General features: G+C 54.2%; 2 protein-coding genes across 2 annotated transcripts; one reads left to right on the top strand and one right to left on the bottom strand.

Annotated features, from left to right (window-relative positions):
• The first annotated feature begins 134 nt into the window (after nt 1-134).
• On the top strand, nt 135-4,198 carry RCHY1 (ring finger and CHY zinc finger domain containing 1). Its single transcript, XM_051804862.1, has 9 exons — nt 135-258; nt 373-492; nt 1,228-1,343; nt 1,412-1,490; nt 1,729-1,773; nt 1,876-1,934; nt 2,272-2,298; nt 2,569-2,689; nt 2,890-4,198. Exons 1-9 carry the CDS (start codon nt 172-174, stop codon nt 3,016-3,018), a joined length of 783 nt encoding a protein of 260 aa, XP_051660822.1. The 5' UTR covers nt 135-171; the 3' UTR covers nt 3,019-4,198.
• A 3,688-nt stretch (nt 4,199-7,886) lies between these two features.
• Nucleotides 7,887-18,061, bottom strand: PARM1 (prostate androgen-regulated mucin-like protein 1). The gene is made up of 4 exons (XM_051804860.1): nt 17,926-18,061; nt 10,060-10,731; nt 9,268-9,346; nt 7,887-8,699 (listed from the first exon to the last, which is right to left on the bottom strand). Exons 1-4 carry the CDS (start codon nt 17,981-17,983, stop codon nt 8,615-8,617), a joined length of 894 nt encoding a protein of 297 aa, XP_051660820.1. The 5' UTR covers nt 17,984-18,061; the 3' UTR covers nt 7,887-8,614.
• Between the last annotated feature and the right edge of the window lie 1,724 nt (nt 18,062-19,785).

The raw sequence follows: 19,785 nt of genomic DNA, 5'->3' as shown, positions 1-19,785 counted from the left end.
AGCCGGTTGGGATTCAGCGGGCAGGAGAACACCAAGGTTTAGGTTTAGGGTCAGTTTAGGCCGCCAGCTCGGAAGCCCCGAGAGCGCCGCCGTGCCCCGGAAGCGGCCGGTGCGGAAGCGGAAGCGGAAGGGGCGGGCGCGCGGGGCCGGGCGGCGGCGGCGGCCACAGCCATGGCCACGGCGGGGGGAGAGCCGGGATGCGCCGGGCAGGGATGCGAGCAGGGATGCGAGCACTACCGCCGGGGCTGCCGGCTGCGGGTGGGTCAGCCGGGGGCGCTGGGCTGGGCAATGGGTGTGTGTGGGTGTGTGTGTGCGCCCCGATCCCTGCCCTGATCCCTGCCCTGATCCGTGCCGTGCTCCCTCCGTTCCCAGGCGCCGTGCTGCGGGAAGCTGTACCCTTGCCGGCTGTGCCACGACGGCGCCGAGGAGCACCAGCTGGACCGCTTCCGAGTGTCCGAGGTGCAGTGCATCCGCTGCCGCCTCCTGCAGAAGGTGCGTCCTTCTTCTGGGAGGGAGGGAGGGGTGGGAATGGGATCGCAGCATCGCAGGGGCGCGGGACGGGGTCTGTTGGAAGAGGCCGCAGTGGATCGCCTGGGCCCACCTCTCTGCTCGAACAGGGTTACGGGCTGAAGTTGTGTCAGGGGACGTTTAGGTTGGATCTCAGGAAAAGTTTTTTTCCCCCAGAGGGTGGTCGGGCACCGAACAGGCTCCCCAGGGCAGTGGTCATGGCACCAAGCCTGACAGAGTTCCAGGAATGCCTGGACAACGCTCTCAGGGACATGGTAGGATTGCTGGGGACTCCTGTGCAGGGCCAGGAGTTGGACTCCATGATCCTTGTGGGTCCCTTCCAGCTCGGGATACTCTGTGATCCTAGAGCACGTGGCACAGGATTTCTTCCAGGCGGCTCTGGAACGTCTCCAGTGAGGGAGACTCCACACCCTCTCTAGGGAAACCTGTACCAGTGCCTGGGAAAGATTGTTCTTCCTCACGTTCATGCGGCATTTCCTGTGCATCAGCTTCTGCCCATTGCAGATCCCCTCAGTCATGTCTTGTCACGGCTGAACAGGCCCAGTTCCCTCAGCCTTCCCTCACAGCAGCGGCGCTCCAGTCCCTTAATCACCTGCACAGCTCTGCGCTGGACCCGCTCCAGGAGCTCCGCGTCTCCTCTTGTCCCGAGGCGCCCAGAACTGGTCGGAGCTCCAGCTCCAGCTGTTCCTCTCCCCTCAGGCCCAGCAGCGCTGCGAGGGCTGTGACAGCCTCTTTGGCGAGTACTACTGCGACATCTGCCACCTCTTCGACCGCGACAAGAAGCAGTACCACTGCGAGGAGTGCGGCATCTGCAGGTGCGGGCGGGCGGCCGGGCCCCGGCTCCTCGGGGAGCTGGCCCTGCCCTGACAACCTCTCTCCTCAGGATCGGCCCCAAGGAGGATTTCTTCCACTGTTCCAAATGCAATCTGTGCCTGAGCCTGAGCCTCCGAGGGAAGCACAAGGTGGGAATACGCCGCTTAACTCCACGTCTTAAAAAAATAACACCCCTGAAAGCCGGTTGGGCCTCAGCCCCATGTGAGGGGGAGCAGTGGGTTCTGCTCCTCTGAATTCACCTAACAGTGACACACAGGCCACCAGTTAAAAATACAAGAAATTTGCACGTAGGAACTTTACAGTTTAGAAAAATACAGATATCTCTACAACAGAATAACTTTTTCTTCTCTTTTCCATTTACAAAAGTGCATTGAAAATGTCTCCAGGCAGGATTGTCCGATATGTTTGGAGGTGAGCTGCTGCTTTTCATCTCTTGGATTACTGTGAGGCCCTATTTTTGACTGTGTTTGAATTAATTTTTTTCTCTTTTGTCTGATACTTGCCTTGAAACAGGATATTCACACGTCTCGTGTTGGAGCCCACGTTCTGCCATGTGGTCACCTTCTTCACAGGTAAAGCAGATACCTGAGACAGGGGAATAGCTGCTGCCTTGTGTGGGGTGTTTATTCAGCAGCACTTTGTATCAGCTGCTTACAGCTGATTTCTAAGGGACCCACGTGGTGGGGACACTCTGTTTCACCAGTAAATATTTTCTTTAGAAGGGTTGTCTTCCTTCTGCAGTTAATTTTGACGATGGGAAGCTTTCCTCTCACTTGCCCTCAGGATGCTTTTAACTTCTGGTTTGGGGATAGCTGTTTGCCTTTTTCCTGTGTTCAGTCCAAGTCAGTGTTACCAGTCAGAAAAAATTGCATTCTTCTTACTGAACTGCTCGCTGTGTTTCCTTTTCAGAACATGTTACGACGAGATGCTGAAGGAGTAAGTATTTCTGAACATCTTACAATATTATCATAGTCGAAACATATTACTCCAGGAGGCAAAGATCATGTTGCCAGTTCTGTACCAGATAACTTCAAGTTTATTCCTGAGGAGATAAAGGGCATTTAAATTCCAATTCCGTTTGCAAGAACTTCCTGTTTCGTGGTGTCTGTTTGACTGGTACAATATGAAACTCATCCTTTTCAGTGGACTTGTTTCATGGCCTCGCTCCATCTTCTGATTTAGACGTTTTTTTCCCCTTCCTGCCAGGGGTTACAGGTGTCCTTTGTGCATGCACTCGGCGTTAGATATGACCAGGTACTGGCGCCAGCTGGACAACGAAGTGGCACAGACTCCCATGCCCACAGAGTACCAGAACATGATGGTGGAGGTAAGACATCAGCCTTGCACCCGTGCCTGGTTTTGGTGGAACTGTGCCTTGGAGTTACTGGCAGTAGAGGGCACTAGGAAGTTGTCCTGGATCAGAAGTCAACCTGAGGGGTAGGGAAGGATAAGGAAATGTCATGTGTAGGCTGACAGTATTTCTTAATTCCTGCTGCCAAAGCTTCTCCCTCTCTTTTCTCCGTGCAGATCCTTTGCAATGACTGCAACGCCCGCTCCACGGTGCAGTTCCATCTCCTGGGCATGAAGTGCAAGAACTGTGAGTCCTACAACACTGCCCAGGACGGACGGTGCCGGCTGCCCTTGGAGGAGCAGTGACCAGGACACTTGGCTGGATGAGGAAGACTCTTGCTGCGGAAGAGGCTTCCCAAAAAAACCCAACACTTGTCAGTAAAAATGTGTTCCAAGTTCAAGGAGCCCTTGGCTGCGTCAGGGAAGGGAGAGCTGAGGAGGAGAGCAGCGTGATGAGCAGCTGACGCAGCAGAAGATGTTTTGGGGGCAGCTGAAGGTGAGGGGAGGTGGAGGTGCAGCTCTTGGGGCTGCAGCTGCCGGGGAAAATGGGTCGCTTTGAGAGCAGCTTTTTTGGATCAAGCTGACATCCACAGAACCGTGTGTTCCTTTGGGATGACGTCTTTGCTCCAGGGCCTCGCCACGAGCAGCTGGAGAGGGGGAGCTTGCTGGAATTCCATCCTTTGGCTTCATGTGGTGACACCTGTGTCCACAGAATTCCCTCAGAACAAGGCTGCCCTGCCTGCCGTGATGAAGGGCCCAAAAAACCGAGGTGCAAGGCCCCCGTTTTCCCCTGGACACCCGTCCTGACCTGCTGCTGTCCCTTCACTCAGGCTCCTTTACCAGCTGCAGTCACTTTTACCCCCATTTCTTCCTCATTTCTTCCTCATTCACTGGGAAGGGCCAAGGTGTTGTAGGGTTTTAGGCATGTACACAGCTCGATACTTTGATTTTAAGTACCTGAAGTGAAGCACATCCTTGACATCGGGCTGAGCCTGAGATGTTCACTGAAGTAACACGAGTTCAGAGGCACTTGAGTAGTGCAGGGAACAATTTTTGGGGTTTTTTTAACAGTAAATTTCATTGTGGGGAGAGAATGGAGGGTGGCTGACTGCCTTAAAAAAAAAAAAAGGCAAATAAAACCCCCAAACCTGCCCTTCTGCATATGATATCCTGCCCGAGGTGTTTTGCAGTCTTAAATGTCACAGAAAGTTCTTGATTTCTGTGAATTTCACATGCAAATAGTTTACAGTAATAAGATATTAAAAAAGCTCCGTTACTCTTCATGTTACAACTACTCCTTTTGTATTTGTTCTGTTGTAAAACAAGAGCTTTTCTTAATCCCACAGTGCCCCTTTCTGTATGGAATATTTAGGATTTGGATGTTAGCTGTTGTAGCTTGCCTTGACTGGAGTATCTTTTTCTGGAGCACTTTTCTCACTGCTATAAATAAACCTAAAATAACATCTCTATTAAAATAAACAAATTACACTGTGTGTGATGCGCTCTCCTTTCACACCCGCACTCCCTGGAAATTCCCAGGCTGAGTTTAAACCATGATTCACTGCTGAAAAATGGTTGGATGTGGGGATGTGTGAGGCCTGGGACGCTGTTAGGAAAAACAAGTGGGTTTAGCAGCTCCTGTGTTTTCGTGTTTTTGTGGTAGAAGCAAGACTCCTGCTGCTTTGGAGCACCCTCTGGATGTCTGCTGGCACTTGGTGACTCCACCACCTTCTGGGATGGAGACCTGCTCCCAGGTAAGCCCACCGGGGCTCCTCTCAGCCTGCAGGAGTTGTCATCAGAGAAAACTCAGTAGCCAAGTAGCCTTTGTCTTGCTAGTGGTAAAACAGTGCTGGTCAAGTCCGCAACCAAGCAGGTTTGATGCTAAACTGGAAGCTAATTTTATCCCAGCTGGAAACATTCCTGTTTGCATTCCAACCACAAGAGGAGGCTGAAAGGAAATGTATAGTCCAACTGAGCTTTGGAAGAGCAGCTCCCTCCCCAGCTGGACTTTGGTGTTGGGAGGGAAAATGATTCTTGGTGGGATCCAGGTGGTTTTGGCCTTTTGCTCTCCTGCTTTTGGTGTTTGCCTCTGGAAAGTGCGGGAGGGAACCTGATGCCACCAGCCAACCCCCTGTTCCACATGTTTATCTGGGCGCTGAGCCCTTGACTCCCTTTGCCAGGGAATAAATGGCACAGCAAAAAAAGGAATGGCATTTTGAGGGGGTAAAGATAAATGGAGCAGATAAAGACGAGCGAGGAAGTGCTTTATGGGACGGAAGGTGCCCCACGGAGCTTTGCTGCCCTGTCCCGTGGAGATGCAGCCGACGGGAGCGGGAAGGATGCTCGGATCAGGGTGGGGTGATGATCCTGGGATGAAGGCAGCTTGGCTGTGGGAGCTGTGGGGAAGCTCCCACAGCTGCCTGCCACCCAGAATCCCCCCTGCCTCACCAGGCAAGGGCAGAATCGGGAGCAGATGGGACCATCGCTGCCTTTTGTGGGAAAAATGTGGTGTTCCAGCAGGCGCAAGGGCCGCAGGCACACACAAGGTCACGGAGCTATTAATAAAGCCAGGGCCTGCTGGAGTGTGTGAAACCCGGGAGAGGGACTCATGGGCACAGTGAGCAGAGCAATGCGGGACCAGGGGGCTCAGACAAGCCCTCCATCCCATGGGAATGTGCCGGGTCATGGCTCAGGGGCCAGGGGGAAAGCAGATCCCCGATTTTGGGCTGGTTTCATGGCTCTGGTGTGGATTTGTGTTGCTCCAGTAACATCATTTGGGGTGGCAGAGGGGGTGTTTTGTATTAAACCTCCAGGACAGCCATCCCCTCCCGTGGCTTTCCCGGTGCCGAGGCTGCTGTCTTGCCCCTGCCTGGCTGAGGAGGAGCCATCTGTTTTTAAATTTCCAAGTGGAAGGAACGCAATTAGGGAAAGGCTGGTCATGTGATGCTATTTATATCTCAGAGGGGCAGGGGAGCATCTGTCTCTGCAGCTCCGAGCTCAGCCCAGGAGTGTGCTGGGAAACGGGGCAGTTTCCTTTTTTTTTTTTTTGCTCCTTGATGGTCCCAGTTGGAGTTGGATCTCTGAAACCTGAACCTGTTCCTTTATCTAACAAGCCTTATTGCTCCTGGGAGCTGCAACCAGGAGTACCCCTGCTAACGAGTCCTCGCTCCCGACTCCAGTAATTCCACCGAGAGTCTGGGGAGATGACGCTCGGAAGCATGTGGATGATATATGGGAATACTCACAAATGAGCAAAACAAGGGCATAATTAGGGAGGCCAGAGGGAGTCTGGAAGCAGTGATAAAGCAGCCTGCAGCTCTCTGGCGAGGGCAAGGCAGGAGACCTGGGGAGGGATCACATCATCCGCAGCGCTGCTGCTGCCAGACTCCCGCGAGGTCGGGGAATGGGATGTTCTGCACGGAGCTATGTGAACTATTTTTTTCCTATATAAATAAAATATCTCCGAGGTGAAATGGAGCCAAAGATGGGGGGAGCTGGGGGGAAGAGGGGGGAGTTGAGAGGAGGTGGCATCGAGCCAAAGTTGGGGCAGCCTTTGGGAAAAGTGGGGGTTTGCTATTTCTGTAAATAAAACAAGCCTGTGGCAGGGTTAGCATCATTGTTTTTGAAAAGAGAAGGGAAAAGGGCTTTTTTTATGGCTTGTCCTGGTTGTCTTTTCCCCTTCTTCCCTGCTATAATAGTGTGGGACAGGGACCCCTGGGTAAGCCAGAGGGTCTGAGGTGGGAATGTGAGAGGGGTGTTTGCAGCCTTTGCCTGGAACACAGGCATCCCCCCTCTGAGGGCATCATCCCTCAAAACAAAGTGCTTTTTCCACTTGGCAAATACATCTGATACTCTTTAGGCTGTCCCGTGCCTTGGCCCGTGCTGGCAAACAGTCCTGTAGATGTAAACACGTTATCCATGTCCACATTATCCATGAAACAGGGCAGCTGCATTGTGAATAAGGGCACTGGGGATGGTTTCTGGTCCCAGGCGCTTGTGGGAAGCCAAGGAATCTATTTTCACTGTAGGATATCCCCAAAAATATGTACAACCCCTTCCTTGCACTGTAGGCAAGAGAGAGTCATTCTTTTTGACCACCCAGGCACAGGGTTCATCAGGAAAGCTGACACCCCATTTCTGTTCTCTTTCATGAAAAGGGAATTTAATCCCTTGAGGGTTATATATTTTTAAGTAAAGGTGACAGCTTTTCTTCTCCCTTTATTCCCTCACGGATTTTAGCAGCAGCATTTGAGCAAAGTGAGTGATTTTTTTAACAGTTTGGGGAGGGCTTTTTTTTTTTTTTTTTTCAATGCCAGCTCTTTGCTGTTGCTGGACAATAATGAGCTGTAGATCACAAGGAGTGAGGGAGAACCTTGTCTGTGGGGTTTTGAGGAGGGCAAGCGCAGCATCACTACACCCAATTTGCTTCAAGAGAAGAAGGGTGCTGATTTTTTTACTCAGTTTGTGTTTTATTAGGCCGGGGTGGCCTAATTCGCTGCTTCTTGGGTGCACAAAAGGTGAAAGGGAGTTTTGCTCATCCTGAGCATCCTCGGAGCCTGCACTGCCCTGTGTGTGCTCCCAGCCCCAAGAGCTTTCCAGACTGGCTGTGTTTGGAAGGTGCAACAACCATTTCCTGCTTCTACCGAGTTTGAACTAAAGGAGGCTGAGGAACGCTCAGTATTCCCGGCAGAGGTGAAAGGATGGGCCACTGAACAGGCTAAAAAAGGCCCGGGAGGAAAAGGAAAATGCAGCCTAATTGCACTTCCCTTTGGGAAGCGGAGCTTGGAGGAGCTGCCCCCGTTTCTCCCGACCTTTCCAGGTGGCTGTTGTGGTGCCGGACGCATTTGTTACACTCACTTGATGAAAATCAGGAGATGATGCATCTGCTGCAGGAAGCAATCATGGGAACGCCCCAAGCTTTGATGTTTCCTGGGATGCTCCATTTAGGAGTCAGGGCGAACAGCAGAGCCTGTTTGCCAGCCCGTGCTGGGACGCCCCAGAAGTTTGCAGCGTCATTTAGCGCTGGTTTATTTATTAAGGTCACGCAGTCTGAGGGCTTTGCTTTCCACTCCCAGGGAATTTAGCCAGGGGGAGAAGTGGCTGAGCATCCTCTTCCCAAACCAGCCCTGCCATCAGCCACCCAGAGTCTTCACGCACTAAAAGCTGAACACAAATTGGAGATTAAAAAGGACACTCCGCTGTATTTTAGCAGCCAAGATTTTTAAGGATTAAAAACAAAGGTGTGGAGCAAGCAGCCACGTGTGTGAAATGGGTGGTCAGTGCACCTTCCCATGGGCTCCCAGGCTGTGTTTGGGACAAAACCCCCACCATTAAGTGGGAAAAAAAGGAAATTAGGAGCTTCTGCACAGAAGCACCTACAGGAAAAGAGAGGGAGCAGTGACTGAGCATCCCCATAACCGTTCATGGTCCTGGTGAGACAAGGCAAAGAATTTCACAGCAGAGCAACACAGGGAAGTGATTTTAGGGAAAGGGACAAGTGAAAACACAGGAGACCCCTGCACACTGCTGGCTGTGTCTCAGCAACCCCCTATTCCCCCCCAAAATCACAGAGCAGCAGCACTTCAAAGGGTGCCACGGCACTGGCTGAACCTCCATCCTCTCCTTTGACCTCCCCATCCCTTCCCCCGGGGGAATTTGGGTTCCCTTGCCTACGACAAGTGGTTGACGTGCCCCAGGACTAAAGGCCAAAACTCAGGTTTATTGTTGGCACACTGCACACCCACCCTCCTCTTCCTGTGCTCCACCAGACCCGCCGTGATCCTGCCCCTGGCAGGGGCTCCTGCCCCTGGCAGCATCTCCTCGACAGCGGATGCTCTGCTGCTGAAGCGCTTATAAATTAAGGGTTTATGGGGTTGTGTTTTTTTTTTTTTCTTCATCCCTGCTAGGAATCATCGTAGAGAGGGTTGTTGTAGTTGCCCCAGGAGCCGTAGTCGTGGTCATCCAAAAGCCTTCCGTAGGAGGAGTGCCTGCCAGGGAAAGCAAACCTATTGATTTGGGGATTTGTCAGCTGTTCTACCGTGGGGTGAAGAAATACTCGTGCAAGGGCTCCCTAGGTCGGGCTTTGGGATATTTTAAGAGGAAGCACCAGGGCAGAAGGTAAGTCCAGGTTGGATTTTGCCCTTGTTGAACCAGACTAGACAGGGCAGGGAATTAAAACAAGACCTTTGCTCATCTCAGCTGTCAGCAGAGCCTCATTAGGGATGCTCAGCACTGGGCTGTGCTGCTGTTTATTGTCCCAGTCACAGCGAGACCCACGGCAGCAGCTTTCCCAAGGGATAATTACTGGTTAGGGCTATGCTGAGCAGTGTCTCTGGCATTTGAGCGAGGCTCTTGTAAAATGAGGAATTAAAACTCTGCTTTCCAGTATAGAAGGGGTGGGAAACGCAGCCGTGCTGGGACCACAGGCTACACATCACCCCACTGTGCTTGGGGACAGCACCTCCTCAGGGCTTTGCCCTTGAGCATCACCCTTGTGATGGTGAGAGGGGCTGAAGCCTGGGGGGGTGGGGAGGGGCACCCCAAAAATAGCCTTACCTGATCTTGAGGTACGCTGCTGCCCCGAAAACCAGCACCACCACCACGATGACGGTCACGGTTATGGCCACGATGCTCCCTGTGGATGATCCATCAGAAAGGGCAAGGTTCAGCCTCCCCGAATCCCAGCTCTGTGGCACTCACCCCACACCCCAGCTACTCCCAATACACCCGTGCCAGCCATCTCTGACAGGGGGAATATTCCCTCACTGCTTCCCAAAGAGGATGCAGGGCACTCTTATATTTTTGCGATGGCCCCTTTCCCATAAGTCAGGAGAACTGGGGATAAAACACAGCTGGGATTTGCTTGGGGACCATGGACTCGCTCCTTGAAGCTCCTCCCAGCACCAGGCAGCCAAGGCTGGAAAATACTCCACATCCCTCTCTTTTCTGACCTTATGGAGCACTTTTCAGCTACCTGAGCTCACAGAAGGGGACAGAGAAAAGCTGGTATCAGCTTAGTGAGGTGAACAGGAGGGAGGAGAAAAACCTGCATCACCCTAACTCAGGCTGCACCCACCACCCAGCCACTCGTTTCCTCTCATCCTTAAGTGCTTCGAGGCAAATTTACAAAACTAAGGATTTTGTTCCTGTCTCCAGGCAACCGAGATTTGTCATCTACAACTCCCGGCCTCTGCCAGCAGAGCAGATGACACGGGCCCCTCTAGGAATGCTGCTGAGTGATGCTCCCGGGAAGCTGACCACCTCTTCCCTTCCAGTTTGGGGGGTCTGCCCCTCCTGTCTGAGCACCCCGAGGCTGGCGCTGTGTCTCTGAGGAGGGGTGGTGCTCACCTGCACTCAAGGCACGCGGCACCTCCTCCATGGTGACTCCGGTGGCTTTGTCCGAGGCCGTGGCCTCGGCCGCGCTGGGGCTCGCCACAGTCACTGGGGGGGACGTGGGCTCCACGGCCAGGCTCGATGCCATGGCCAGAGTCCCCAGGGAAGGGACATCCTCGGTCAGCGTCGGTGGCTGGGTGGTGCCAGGACTCGCCAGGACAGGCGTTGGGGACAAGACTGAGTCCGGGTCGCCGGTGGGAAGGGAAGCGGAGGACGAGGACGCTGCTGTGCCCGTGGGGCTGGAAGCTGCCCCCAAATCCACGGTGCTTCTTGCCAAGCTGGCAGGATTCGCTGTCCGATGAGCTGGGGCTGTCTCCGAGGTGGGTGGCACCGAGCTGGGGTCGGGGGAGGCAGAGGGACTGTCTGTCACGGCGATGGAGCTCACGGTGGCGGAGACGGGAGCAGGGGACGGTGCTGCCACAGGGGTGGCGTTGTGGCCACCCCCCTCCACTGGCCCGGAGGACATCCCATCTCTGGAAGGTCCCGTGGGCGTGGGCAGGGAGGGCTGGCCAGGAGCTGGTGTGGGGACATCAGCATCCCTGGAGTCTGGTGGCACCGGGATCCCCTGCCAGAGGAAGGGGGGGCTGATGGGGTGCCGGGGTGATTCTGGGGAGTCATCGCCCAGTCCTAGGAGTGAGACAAAGAAATATTAAAGACAGGGAAGGCCTTGGGGTCACCTGAGGTGTGGGGAAGCACTGAAGGTTTGGGGAATTAAGCTGGAAATAAGTTTGTTTTTAAAACGCTGAGAACCATCTAAAATAAAGAGGTGGAAAATGGAGTTGTGTACCTAGAGGTGAGGTTTAAACCAGATAGTTGCCCTGGCATAAGTCAATGCCCATTTTTTCCCCAAGGTTGGAATCCCCCCATTCCCAATCACCCCCTCCATCTTTCCAGCATCTCCTCCCAGCAGCAGGATAGGAAGCTCCTCCTCGCAGCAACCACCGTGCAGCTGGGAATGATAACACAAGACGCCTCTTTCTCCTCTCCCCCCATTTCCTTGTGCATTCATTCATTTGTCTCCATTTCTTAGCATGAAGATGAGTCATTTTCTCCTCTGTCCCCACCAGCTGACTGCTGGGGCTTTTTTCTCCCCCTTTCTAGGCCTGAACTCAGCGCTGGTCCGGCACTGGCAGCTGGCTCCCTCAGTATGGTTGGGGTGAGGGAAGAGTGTGCCAGCACTACGTGACATTGGGAGGCATTTTTATTCCATCTATTCATTTATTTACACCCCCAGAGCATCCCAAACCCAGCACTGGGAAGAGCAAGAACTCATTCCAGCTGCAATGAACTAATTATATGAGTGTGGAGGACAAAACCACTCAGTGTCTTGTGTGTAGAAATGGTGGGATGTGGCACTGGTGAGCAGGGACTCACTAATCCAACCAAAATTTCTTCACTGGTGCTGTGGATGCCCAAGTGAAGAACCCCGTTTCCCAAGGAAAAAGGTCTTGGAGGTGGGACTGAGGCCGTGGCTGCTCTTTTCTCTCAGGGATAGGCACTTGGAGATGTCTCTGAGCTTTCACCCTCCTCAGGCTGAGGACACAAGGCTAATAAACATTAGGATAAGGGAGAGGAGATGGATGACAGGCTGGAATCTGGTTACTGAATAAGCCACCTGGCTTTCCAGACCACCACAGCGGCAGGGAAGCCCGGAGCAATCATCCTTCAGATCAAGGTTCAGCATCCATCTGTGTTTCAAGAGTCCTTGCTCTGACACACCTGGACATTCCAGATTTCTCCAACAGGTACCAGGCAGCCTCTGCAGCCCAGCATGACCATCAAGATCCCCCCAGGGCTGGGAGCACCTTGAAAGTTTGTCACCTCTGTAAATGTAGGTGCTCCCAGGTTCTCTAGGACAGAAGACAGATTTCCATCTCTGGGCAAAGCCACCCTGATGTCCCAAATTGCTTGGGGTCAGCAGAGCTCCCGTGATCTATTTGAACTTTGGAGGCAAACCAATAGGGAGCTGGGAAAGCTGGCAGTGCTGCAGGCCTGGATGAGTCAGGAAGTTTCCGATAATATCTAAGGGGTATAAATTCAGAGGGCGAGCCAGAACTGGATGCAGGAACAATCCTTGGCTGCTGGCTGGGTGCTCCCGGCCAAGAAGGTCACAAGTCACAACGACACTTCCCAGGAGAGAGAGCACAACTGAAGGCAGCACACTGCTCAGCCCAGGCCTGGTTTTCCCTGTCTCTCCCTACCAGCAATCCCTGCCTGTGCCAGCACTGGGCCATCCTCTTGTTTTTCCAAGCCATCGGCTTCGTCAGGTGATCTGGGACCCAGCCCAGTGGACCCCCCTGGGATCCAGCTCTCACCTAGAGCACATGATCCCAGGAAATCCCAGCCACGAGCCTAGAGGCAAGGTAGGCTGCTTCTGCATTGGAATGAGGATGAAAGGACAAAAAGGCTGAGGACCGCATTGGGATGCTCCACGTGTCCCCATGTCACTCCACCCAGCTCATGGACAACCTGTCCATGGATTGATGGCTGTCCCCAGGGCCAGAGAGAACCCAGTTTAACTGCAAGTCCTGTCCTCTACCATCACATGTGAAAGGGAAGATCAAAGGGAAAAAGAAAAGCCAGGGAGAGTGTTTCCTTGTTTCCCCAACGCCTGGTCTGTAGGAGCTGCTGCTGGGAGCAGGAGGCAGAGTAGTGCAGTGGAATAAGGGACAAAACAAACAACTACAAAAAACTCCTTTTAAGACCACATCCAGTGGCTAAAAAAACTCAACCAGGGGCTGTCAGAGGGACTGAGGGATGTTAGCTCCCAAAGGATGCCGAGCATAGCTCAGCCCTGAGGAATTTGCCCATCTAATTCACTTAAGGCAGTTGACCACCCCGCTGGAATCCAGCACAGAGCCGAGGCAGGGGGCTGCCAGGACAAAGTAACCACCTGGGAAAGCAGCAGGGCCACACTTCAGAGCCCCACGGGAGCTTTGGAAAGTCCTCTTTCCAGATTTTCTTCACTAGAAATACGGAAAACGGCCGAGAAAACAACAACCCAAAGCCAAATAATTCTAATATTCTGCTTTGGGGAATATTAACCCTTACGACCTGCCAACCTAAGGAATGAGCCATCCATGTGATGGACTGTCTCCCTCTCCTATTGCCATGCTGCTCTCCTGGCTCCTGGAAGCCACACAGAGGGGCAGGTCTTGCCCTTGTGGGAGCTGAGCACCTCTCATGCTCCGTTTGGGAAAGGGCTGCGTGACCTGGGCAACGCATTTTCCAGGCACTCCAAAAGCCATTGCAGCAAATCCTCAATTGCTCTGCCTGCTGAAACGCAGCATAAAAAGCCACTGGAGGACATCTCCAGGCTGAGTGAATGACATCAGACGGAGCAGCCTCGCTGGAGCAAACAAACGTCCACTGATCAGGCAGAGATAGAGCTTTTAACAAGCCAGAATTCATTGTGCTTGACACAACCACCAGAAGATCCACACGATCTAACCCACACCCCTGCTCTCAGCCCAAATTAACCAAGGCACCCAAGCCCCAGCTGCAGTCAGGGGTGCTCCTCCAGCAGCCAAGGCCACGGGGATAATGAAAGTTTCCATAACATGAATATTATTCATTCCGCCTGCCAGCAGCGTATCCTGACTGTGCTTAAACAAGGAATCCAGCCACCTGTTCTGAACAAGAAATACAACAGGATGAAAACAAGCCCCTGGAACACGGAGATCTGCTGAGCACCCATTTCATAGTGTGCCTCTGCAGCAAGATTGGGTACCACTTTCTATATCAGCTTATCAGCTCAGCAGCTGTTTTGGGGGCAAACACCAGAAAAACCCCATGTAACCAAGACAATACCTAAGCACCAGACTGCTCTTTAAAGTAAAAGTCTACAATAACCTCACTCCTTAACCTATCCAGAGAAGGGAAAAAAGAACCTTTTGCAGGTCCTGCGTTATGCTGGTCCTCACCAAGTGCTGACGACAGAACAGCCCCGACCCCCCTGGTCCTGCAGTGTGTGTTGGTTTATAAGCAGGTGAAGCGATGCAGAGCAATAAAACAATCTATATTTAAATATAAGGATTTCCTGTTCACGACCTCGTTGCCTTGGCTTTGGTTTCTGTGGCCAGGGATTCCCATACCTTGTGCTGCTTTCTTTGCAGTTCCCTTCCTCCCTGTTCATGCTCAGCTGTAACGTTCACCGTGGTTTTTAACTGCGAAACCGGAACCATCTGGCTGCGGATGGCAAAAGCTCTCCTCATGGTGGCTGGGACTAAACAGAACTCGGTTTTGCTTTGGATTCAACTAGTTTTTCCAGCTGCTCAGCCCTGCACTGCCTCACCTTCCCTGTCACCACGCAGTTTGGGGTTTGGTGACGCTCACTTTCTCTCCTGCCTGGCTGGAGGCCCCACCTGCAGTACACAGGGGTCTGACTGATCTCTGTACTGATGCGGGGGAAGGAACACAGAGGATGTGGTGGTTCTTTGGGCCCTTCATTTGCATCTTTCTTTTTTTAGGGCGCTGTTGTGGAGCTCTGCCTCATTATCCGCCGAAAATACGGATGATGGGGAGGCCTGGGAGCAGCTCTGCAGGCTCTAAGCTCTGTCTCACACCCACCAAACCTTTCCATGCCATTGCAGAGGGAACACCCAGATGGATTAGTAATGGGAAACGGTAGCTCCTGGGGATACCTCTGGCTGCTGTTGGGCCTCAATTAGTAAACCAGAGCCAACGTGGAGACTCCTGAGGTCTGAAGCAAAGCTCCAGCACTGCATGTGTGTGCTGGTGACCCATAATGTGGGCAGCAGCACCCCTGGGCGATCTGCTGCTCCCTTGCCTCCTGCTCCATCACCTTTGCTTTCAGTGCCAGGTTCTGTTGGTGACGGCATAAAACTGGCTCTGAGAGGAGGAAAAGACCAAAGGGAGAAAACCAGGGGCCAGGCACACCAACAGGTAAAAGGCAAAGCTATTCCCTGACGCTGCAAAGAAGCCAAGGCCGTCAGATCAAATAAATCTGCAGTTGCTCTGATTTACTGGCGAGCCGAGCCGGCTTCCTGCATGATTAGTTTTATTTTGCTGCATGGTCGTTAAGTGCTTTAGGTCTAATTGCTCTGAGGCTTCATGTAGCTAAGAGAAGCAGCTCCACAACAGAAATCCATGTGCTGTATCCGTGTGTCCCTCACAATCCTGAGGCTCTGTCCCAGCCGTGCAGCTGGCCAGGACACCCCGGGGATGTTCATCCTACTGACGAGCCGCTCCATCAGTATCCACTTCCCCGGATGTAGCAGCATCTCTTGGCAGTGCACAGCCTGGCTTTTGCAGAAGGCAAGAGCAAAATCCACGTGGCTAACTAAAGGTGGGGATTTGGGGAATCTGGCAGTCTCTGCTCCTCCCAGCTGAGAATAACTTTTAAAATCCGCATGGCTGCCTGCACGCTGAACAGTCCCTGTGAACAGCTCCTTCCTTACCCTGGGATGGGTGTCCAAGTTCTTCTCAGGCACCACCTGCCCCATGATCCCAACCCAGGGGTGGCATAAGAAACCCACCCTCCACACAAAGAAAATGTGGTATTTCCCCCCAAAGCGAAGTGTTGCTTAATTATTTAAGCCCTTGATCCTGAAGCTGCAATGGAATTACAACAGAAAAGAAGGCGAAGAGGAGTCTTTAGGGGGTTGGGAGAGTGGCAGACAGACCTGCCTGCTTGGGACACCTCACAGAACTTTTTCCCAGGCAAATATCTTGGATATGACTTTGGAGCCAGCCAGGAATGTTGCAAACAGCAGCTCTGCCCAAGTGACAACGTAACAGCTCCGTAATTTTCCTGGCCAGCTGCTAATTACTGCTTCTAGGTGCAGCTTTCAACGTGCATCAGCCCCATTCCAGCCCTTCCCATGAGGAGAAGCAACTGGGTTTGGCAGAGGAATTTTGGAGCATCCTCTGGTATTAGAGGTGGATTGTTCCTTTGGGCTGGGAGAGGGGATGATTAAGTACCCATCTCTTCTGTACTTCGGGGAGGGGCAGAGCCAGGAATGCTCAAAGCTCTACCTCCTCCACTGCAGCCTAAAACAGTCCCTGAGGCTCCCAGGTCCCCAAAAAGCAGCTTTGCCACCCCGAGTCTCCATGAAGAAGCACTCGAAACCTTTAAAGCCAAGAGCTGCCTCTTGCAGGTGCTTTAAAATGTCTCAGCCGGGGCACAGGGTGAATTGCTGAAGGGGAAAGCAGCCTCAGGGCTGGGCATCATCTCAGGAAAGCAAAGCAGGTTTGAATTTACATCCCGAGTAAGGAGTAATAACAGGATCAAAACTTCCCTGTGCGAGACGCTGTTATTTCATTACGTGGCCAGGCAAAGCCCAGACTTCTTTTACTCCTGCCCAGTGACGTCCTTGCTGTCACTAAGTCCTGAAGAATGAGCTCAAAGCGTATTTAAATCGTGCTCTGTGTTTCCTCCCAAGTGATAGACACATATACTTTTAAGAATTATTTCTATGGGGACAAAAAAAGTCGTAGAAAGCATCTGAAAGATGCTCTGGGGGCGTTTGGGAGCAGCCCGAGAGCCACGGGACCACAGTCCAGGGAAATCTTTCCCGGCTTTTCTGCCAAGCCTCGCTGGCGTTGGTGCTTTAGAGAGGGATGGTCGTGGGAACAGCTTCGGGTTTGGCCCGGGCGCTGGGAAAAACCCGCCTCCCAACCCCGAAGGTTGGCTCCTAGCAGAGACTGGCTGCTTTGGGTGCAAATTGGGGCCAGGCAGGAGCCCGTGAGAGCAGCATCCCCAGCATCCCCGCGGAGCAAAATGTTCATCCCCATCCCTCCCAAATACATTTGCTTGGAAAGCGCAGAAACAGGAGCTTGTTGGCAAACTCCCCCTTTACAGGGAGAAGGATTCATTCGGCTCTCCCTCCCCTGGCACCACTGGGGTCGCTTATCAGGGGAAGGTTTCCCGCAAGCTGATGTGGTTCGGGGTGGTGGTTTGGGGTCCTGCAGCCGCGACCTGCCCAGCTGCTGTTCTGGGGACGTGGTTGAGGGGCTGTGGGCTGTCATAGCAGGGAGCACAGCGCTGGCCCTGCTGCCTCGTCCCCTCGCTGTGCTCTGCCGGCGGGGATTGATAATGACAGCTTTGCCCGATGGATTTCTCCTCGCGCGCGTCCCCGGTTATGCAAGTGTGTTTTCCATGTTTCTGAGCAGGCAGCTCCTCGTGTTGTTTATTAAAAACCCAGCCGGGGTGGGTGGCGGGGTGACCTGCCCTCGCTGTCGCATCGGCCGGGGGCAGAACTGCCTCCTCTGACCGTCTCGGTGGGGGAAAAGGTGTCAGATCGGGTGTTTCTGCGGAAGGGGGAGGCTGGTGCTGCTGGGGGGAGATGCCTGGAGCTGCTGGGGAAAACACCAGGAGCTGGAGATGCGGGAGCCTCCGCTCAAGGCCAGGGAGAGACATAAAAGCTCCTTCAAAGCAGTGACCGCGCTGGGAAGGGGGATGCAGGGCTGGGGGTGAGCACCAGCCCGGGCAGGGGGGTGCCCGTGAGGAGATGTTGGTGGTCCCATGAAGTTGTCCTCTTTCAGGGCAGCCGGGAAACGGGCTGAGGACCCCCCTGTGGGGCAGGGGATAAGGAAAAGAGGGATGAAACACCCCTTGCCCGCTCCCACCGGTGTCATTGAGGGAACCCCCGGGGGGGCGTGAGTGGGACCAGTGGTGGTGGGTCGCTCTGCGGAACCCTTCTCCGGACATCCTGCCGGGAAGGAGCCGGGCCGTCCCAGGCAAAGCGGGGGCTTTGCCTTCCCCCCCGTCCCCGCCGCATCGCCCCCATCCTGGCACCCCGGGGGCTCCCCGGTGTGTGTCCCCCCCGTCCCCACGCCGGTGCGGCGGCGGGCGCTTACCTGCCGGGAGGAAGAGGAGGGCGAGGAGGAGGAGGAGGAGGTGGCAGCAGCAGCCCATGGTGCCGGCGGCGCTGGCAGCCGCGGCGGGAGGGACGCACCGCCCGGCCCCGCCACCGCCACCGCCCCGGCCCGGCCCCCGCCGCCGCCGCCGCCGCCACCCCCCGCCCGCACCCGGCCCACAGCGGCACCTGCCGGCCCCGGGCACCGCGGCGGGGATGCGGGACCCGCACCGGGACAGCGGGAGGGGCACGCCGGGCACCGGGAGGAGGATGCGGGGGGGCTCCGGGAGGAGGATATGGGGCGCTGCGTGTGGGACCGCAGCATCGGTGGGTACCAGGAGCTGGCTGTAGGGCACCAGGCGCCGGGGAACACCATAATGGGTGCTGGCACTGGGACCAGTCGCCCTGCCCCGGGATGACTGGGTGCTGAGCACCTCACACTGTCAGTGGGCATCATGATCTGAGGACTGGGCATGGGGTGCTCTTGTCCCAGCCAGTGGCACCAGGTGGGGGGATCAGGGTGCCCTGTGGCACTGCCACGTGTCCCCCTTCATCCTCAGGGCCATGCCAGCTCCTGCTTGAATATAATGCATTGGAATTGTGCATTGGCACAGGTTGCCCAGAGAAGCTGTGCCTGTCCCATCCCTGGAAGTGTCCAAGGCCAGGTTGGATGGGGCTTGGAGCAACCTGGAGTAGAGGAAGGCATCCCTGCCCATGGCATGGGGGTTGGAACAGGATGTGCTTTAAGGTCCTTTCCAACTCAAACTGTTCTGTGATTCCATGATTCTGGATCTCCCTGAGGGTCCCTTTGCCTGCTGCATCCAGGGGGTGTGGTGCCAGTGGTGGGGGACACCCCAGGTACCTGCATCGGGCCAGAGCCAGGCAGCCGGGGTCCTGCCTTCCCACAGCAAAACCAGCTCCCAAAATGCAGTTCCCAGTGCCCAAAGGACCGAGCCAGGAGACACCTGTGGCACAGCAGGAGGTACGAGGGCCATTTTTTTGCCTCTTTCATTCTGGAAAGTGCTTTGCTGCGGGTGAAATGTTTTCAGGCTGAACTCATCACCTCCGGGCTTTCGCATGCTTGCTATGGAAAAGGATGTCACGGAGCCCAGGCTGTGGCCAAGCTATCTTTATCCAGGGTTATGCAGCCCTCTACTCTATTGCATTGTGTGGCATTTTCTCAGGATGGATCCTGGCTCTGGGCCTAAAACAGCAGGACACAGAATCCAAGTCAGCTGGCGTTCCTGAAGCGGACGGTGTCGGGCGATATCTCAGCTCTCCTTGAAACCTTTCCTCTGCTCGGGAGGAGGAAAAATAATGCTGTTATTGCTGCTGGAGCTTGGTGCCGTGGGAACAGCGTGATCATCTCCCTGCTGCTTCTCTCCCATTCCTTTTTTTTGTTGTTGTTGTTGATGGTGCTGCATGCTTCCATGGGCAGGAGTTTTCTGAGGAGAGGGCACAGCCGCCACTTCCCACTGTGGCCTTGGATGGAAAACCCCAAACCTGAGCTGGGTGTTGGGGTGCCAAGGGCTGGGCTGTGGGAGGCCTGGAACATCCCTGATGGTCACCAGGCTTGGGCTCCAGCTGCCATCTGCTGGTCACCTCTGTCTGGTCACCTCAGTAGAGCAGAGGACACATGGCCAGTGAGATGTCCCTTTCTGGGCATATCTTTTTCTGGGGATACCTTCTGCCAGCCATTTCCCATTGCTACTGTTGCCTCTGGTGATACCTGCCTTGGGGCTCCAGTTCTTTTCAAATCACTTTAAAATGCTTTTTCTCCCCGGTTTTATCCAGATACGAAGGATGCTGAAGGGAGGCTGTTTCCTTTTGGTGGGCACAAGGATTTTTTCCTGCCTGCTCC

The sequence above is a fragment of the Manacus candei genome, unplaced genomic scaffold, assembly GCF_025592945.1.
Source record: "Manacus candei isolate 608988 ecotype Guabito, Panama unplaced genomic scaffold, ASM2559294v1 h1tg000062l, whole genome shotgun sequence".
NCBI lineage: Eukaryota > Metazoa > Chordata > Aves > Passeriformes > Pipridae > Manacus > Manacus candei.
This window is presented reverse-complemented; position numbering and strand designations above follow the sequence as displayed.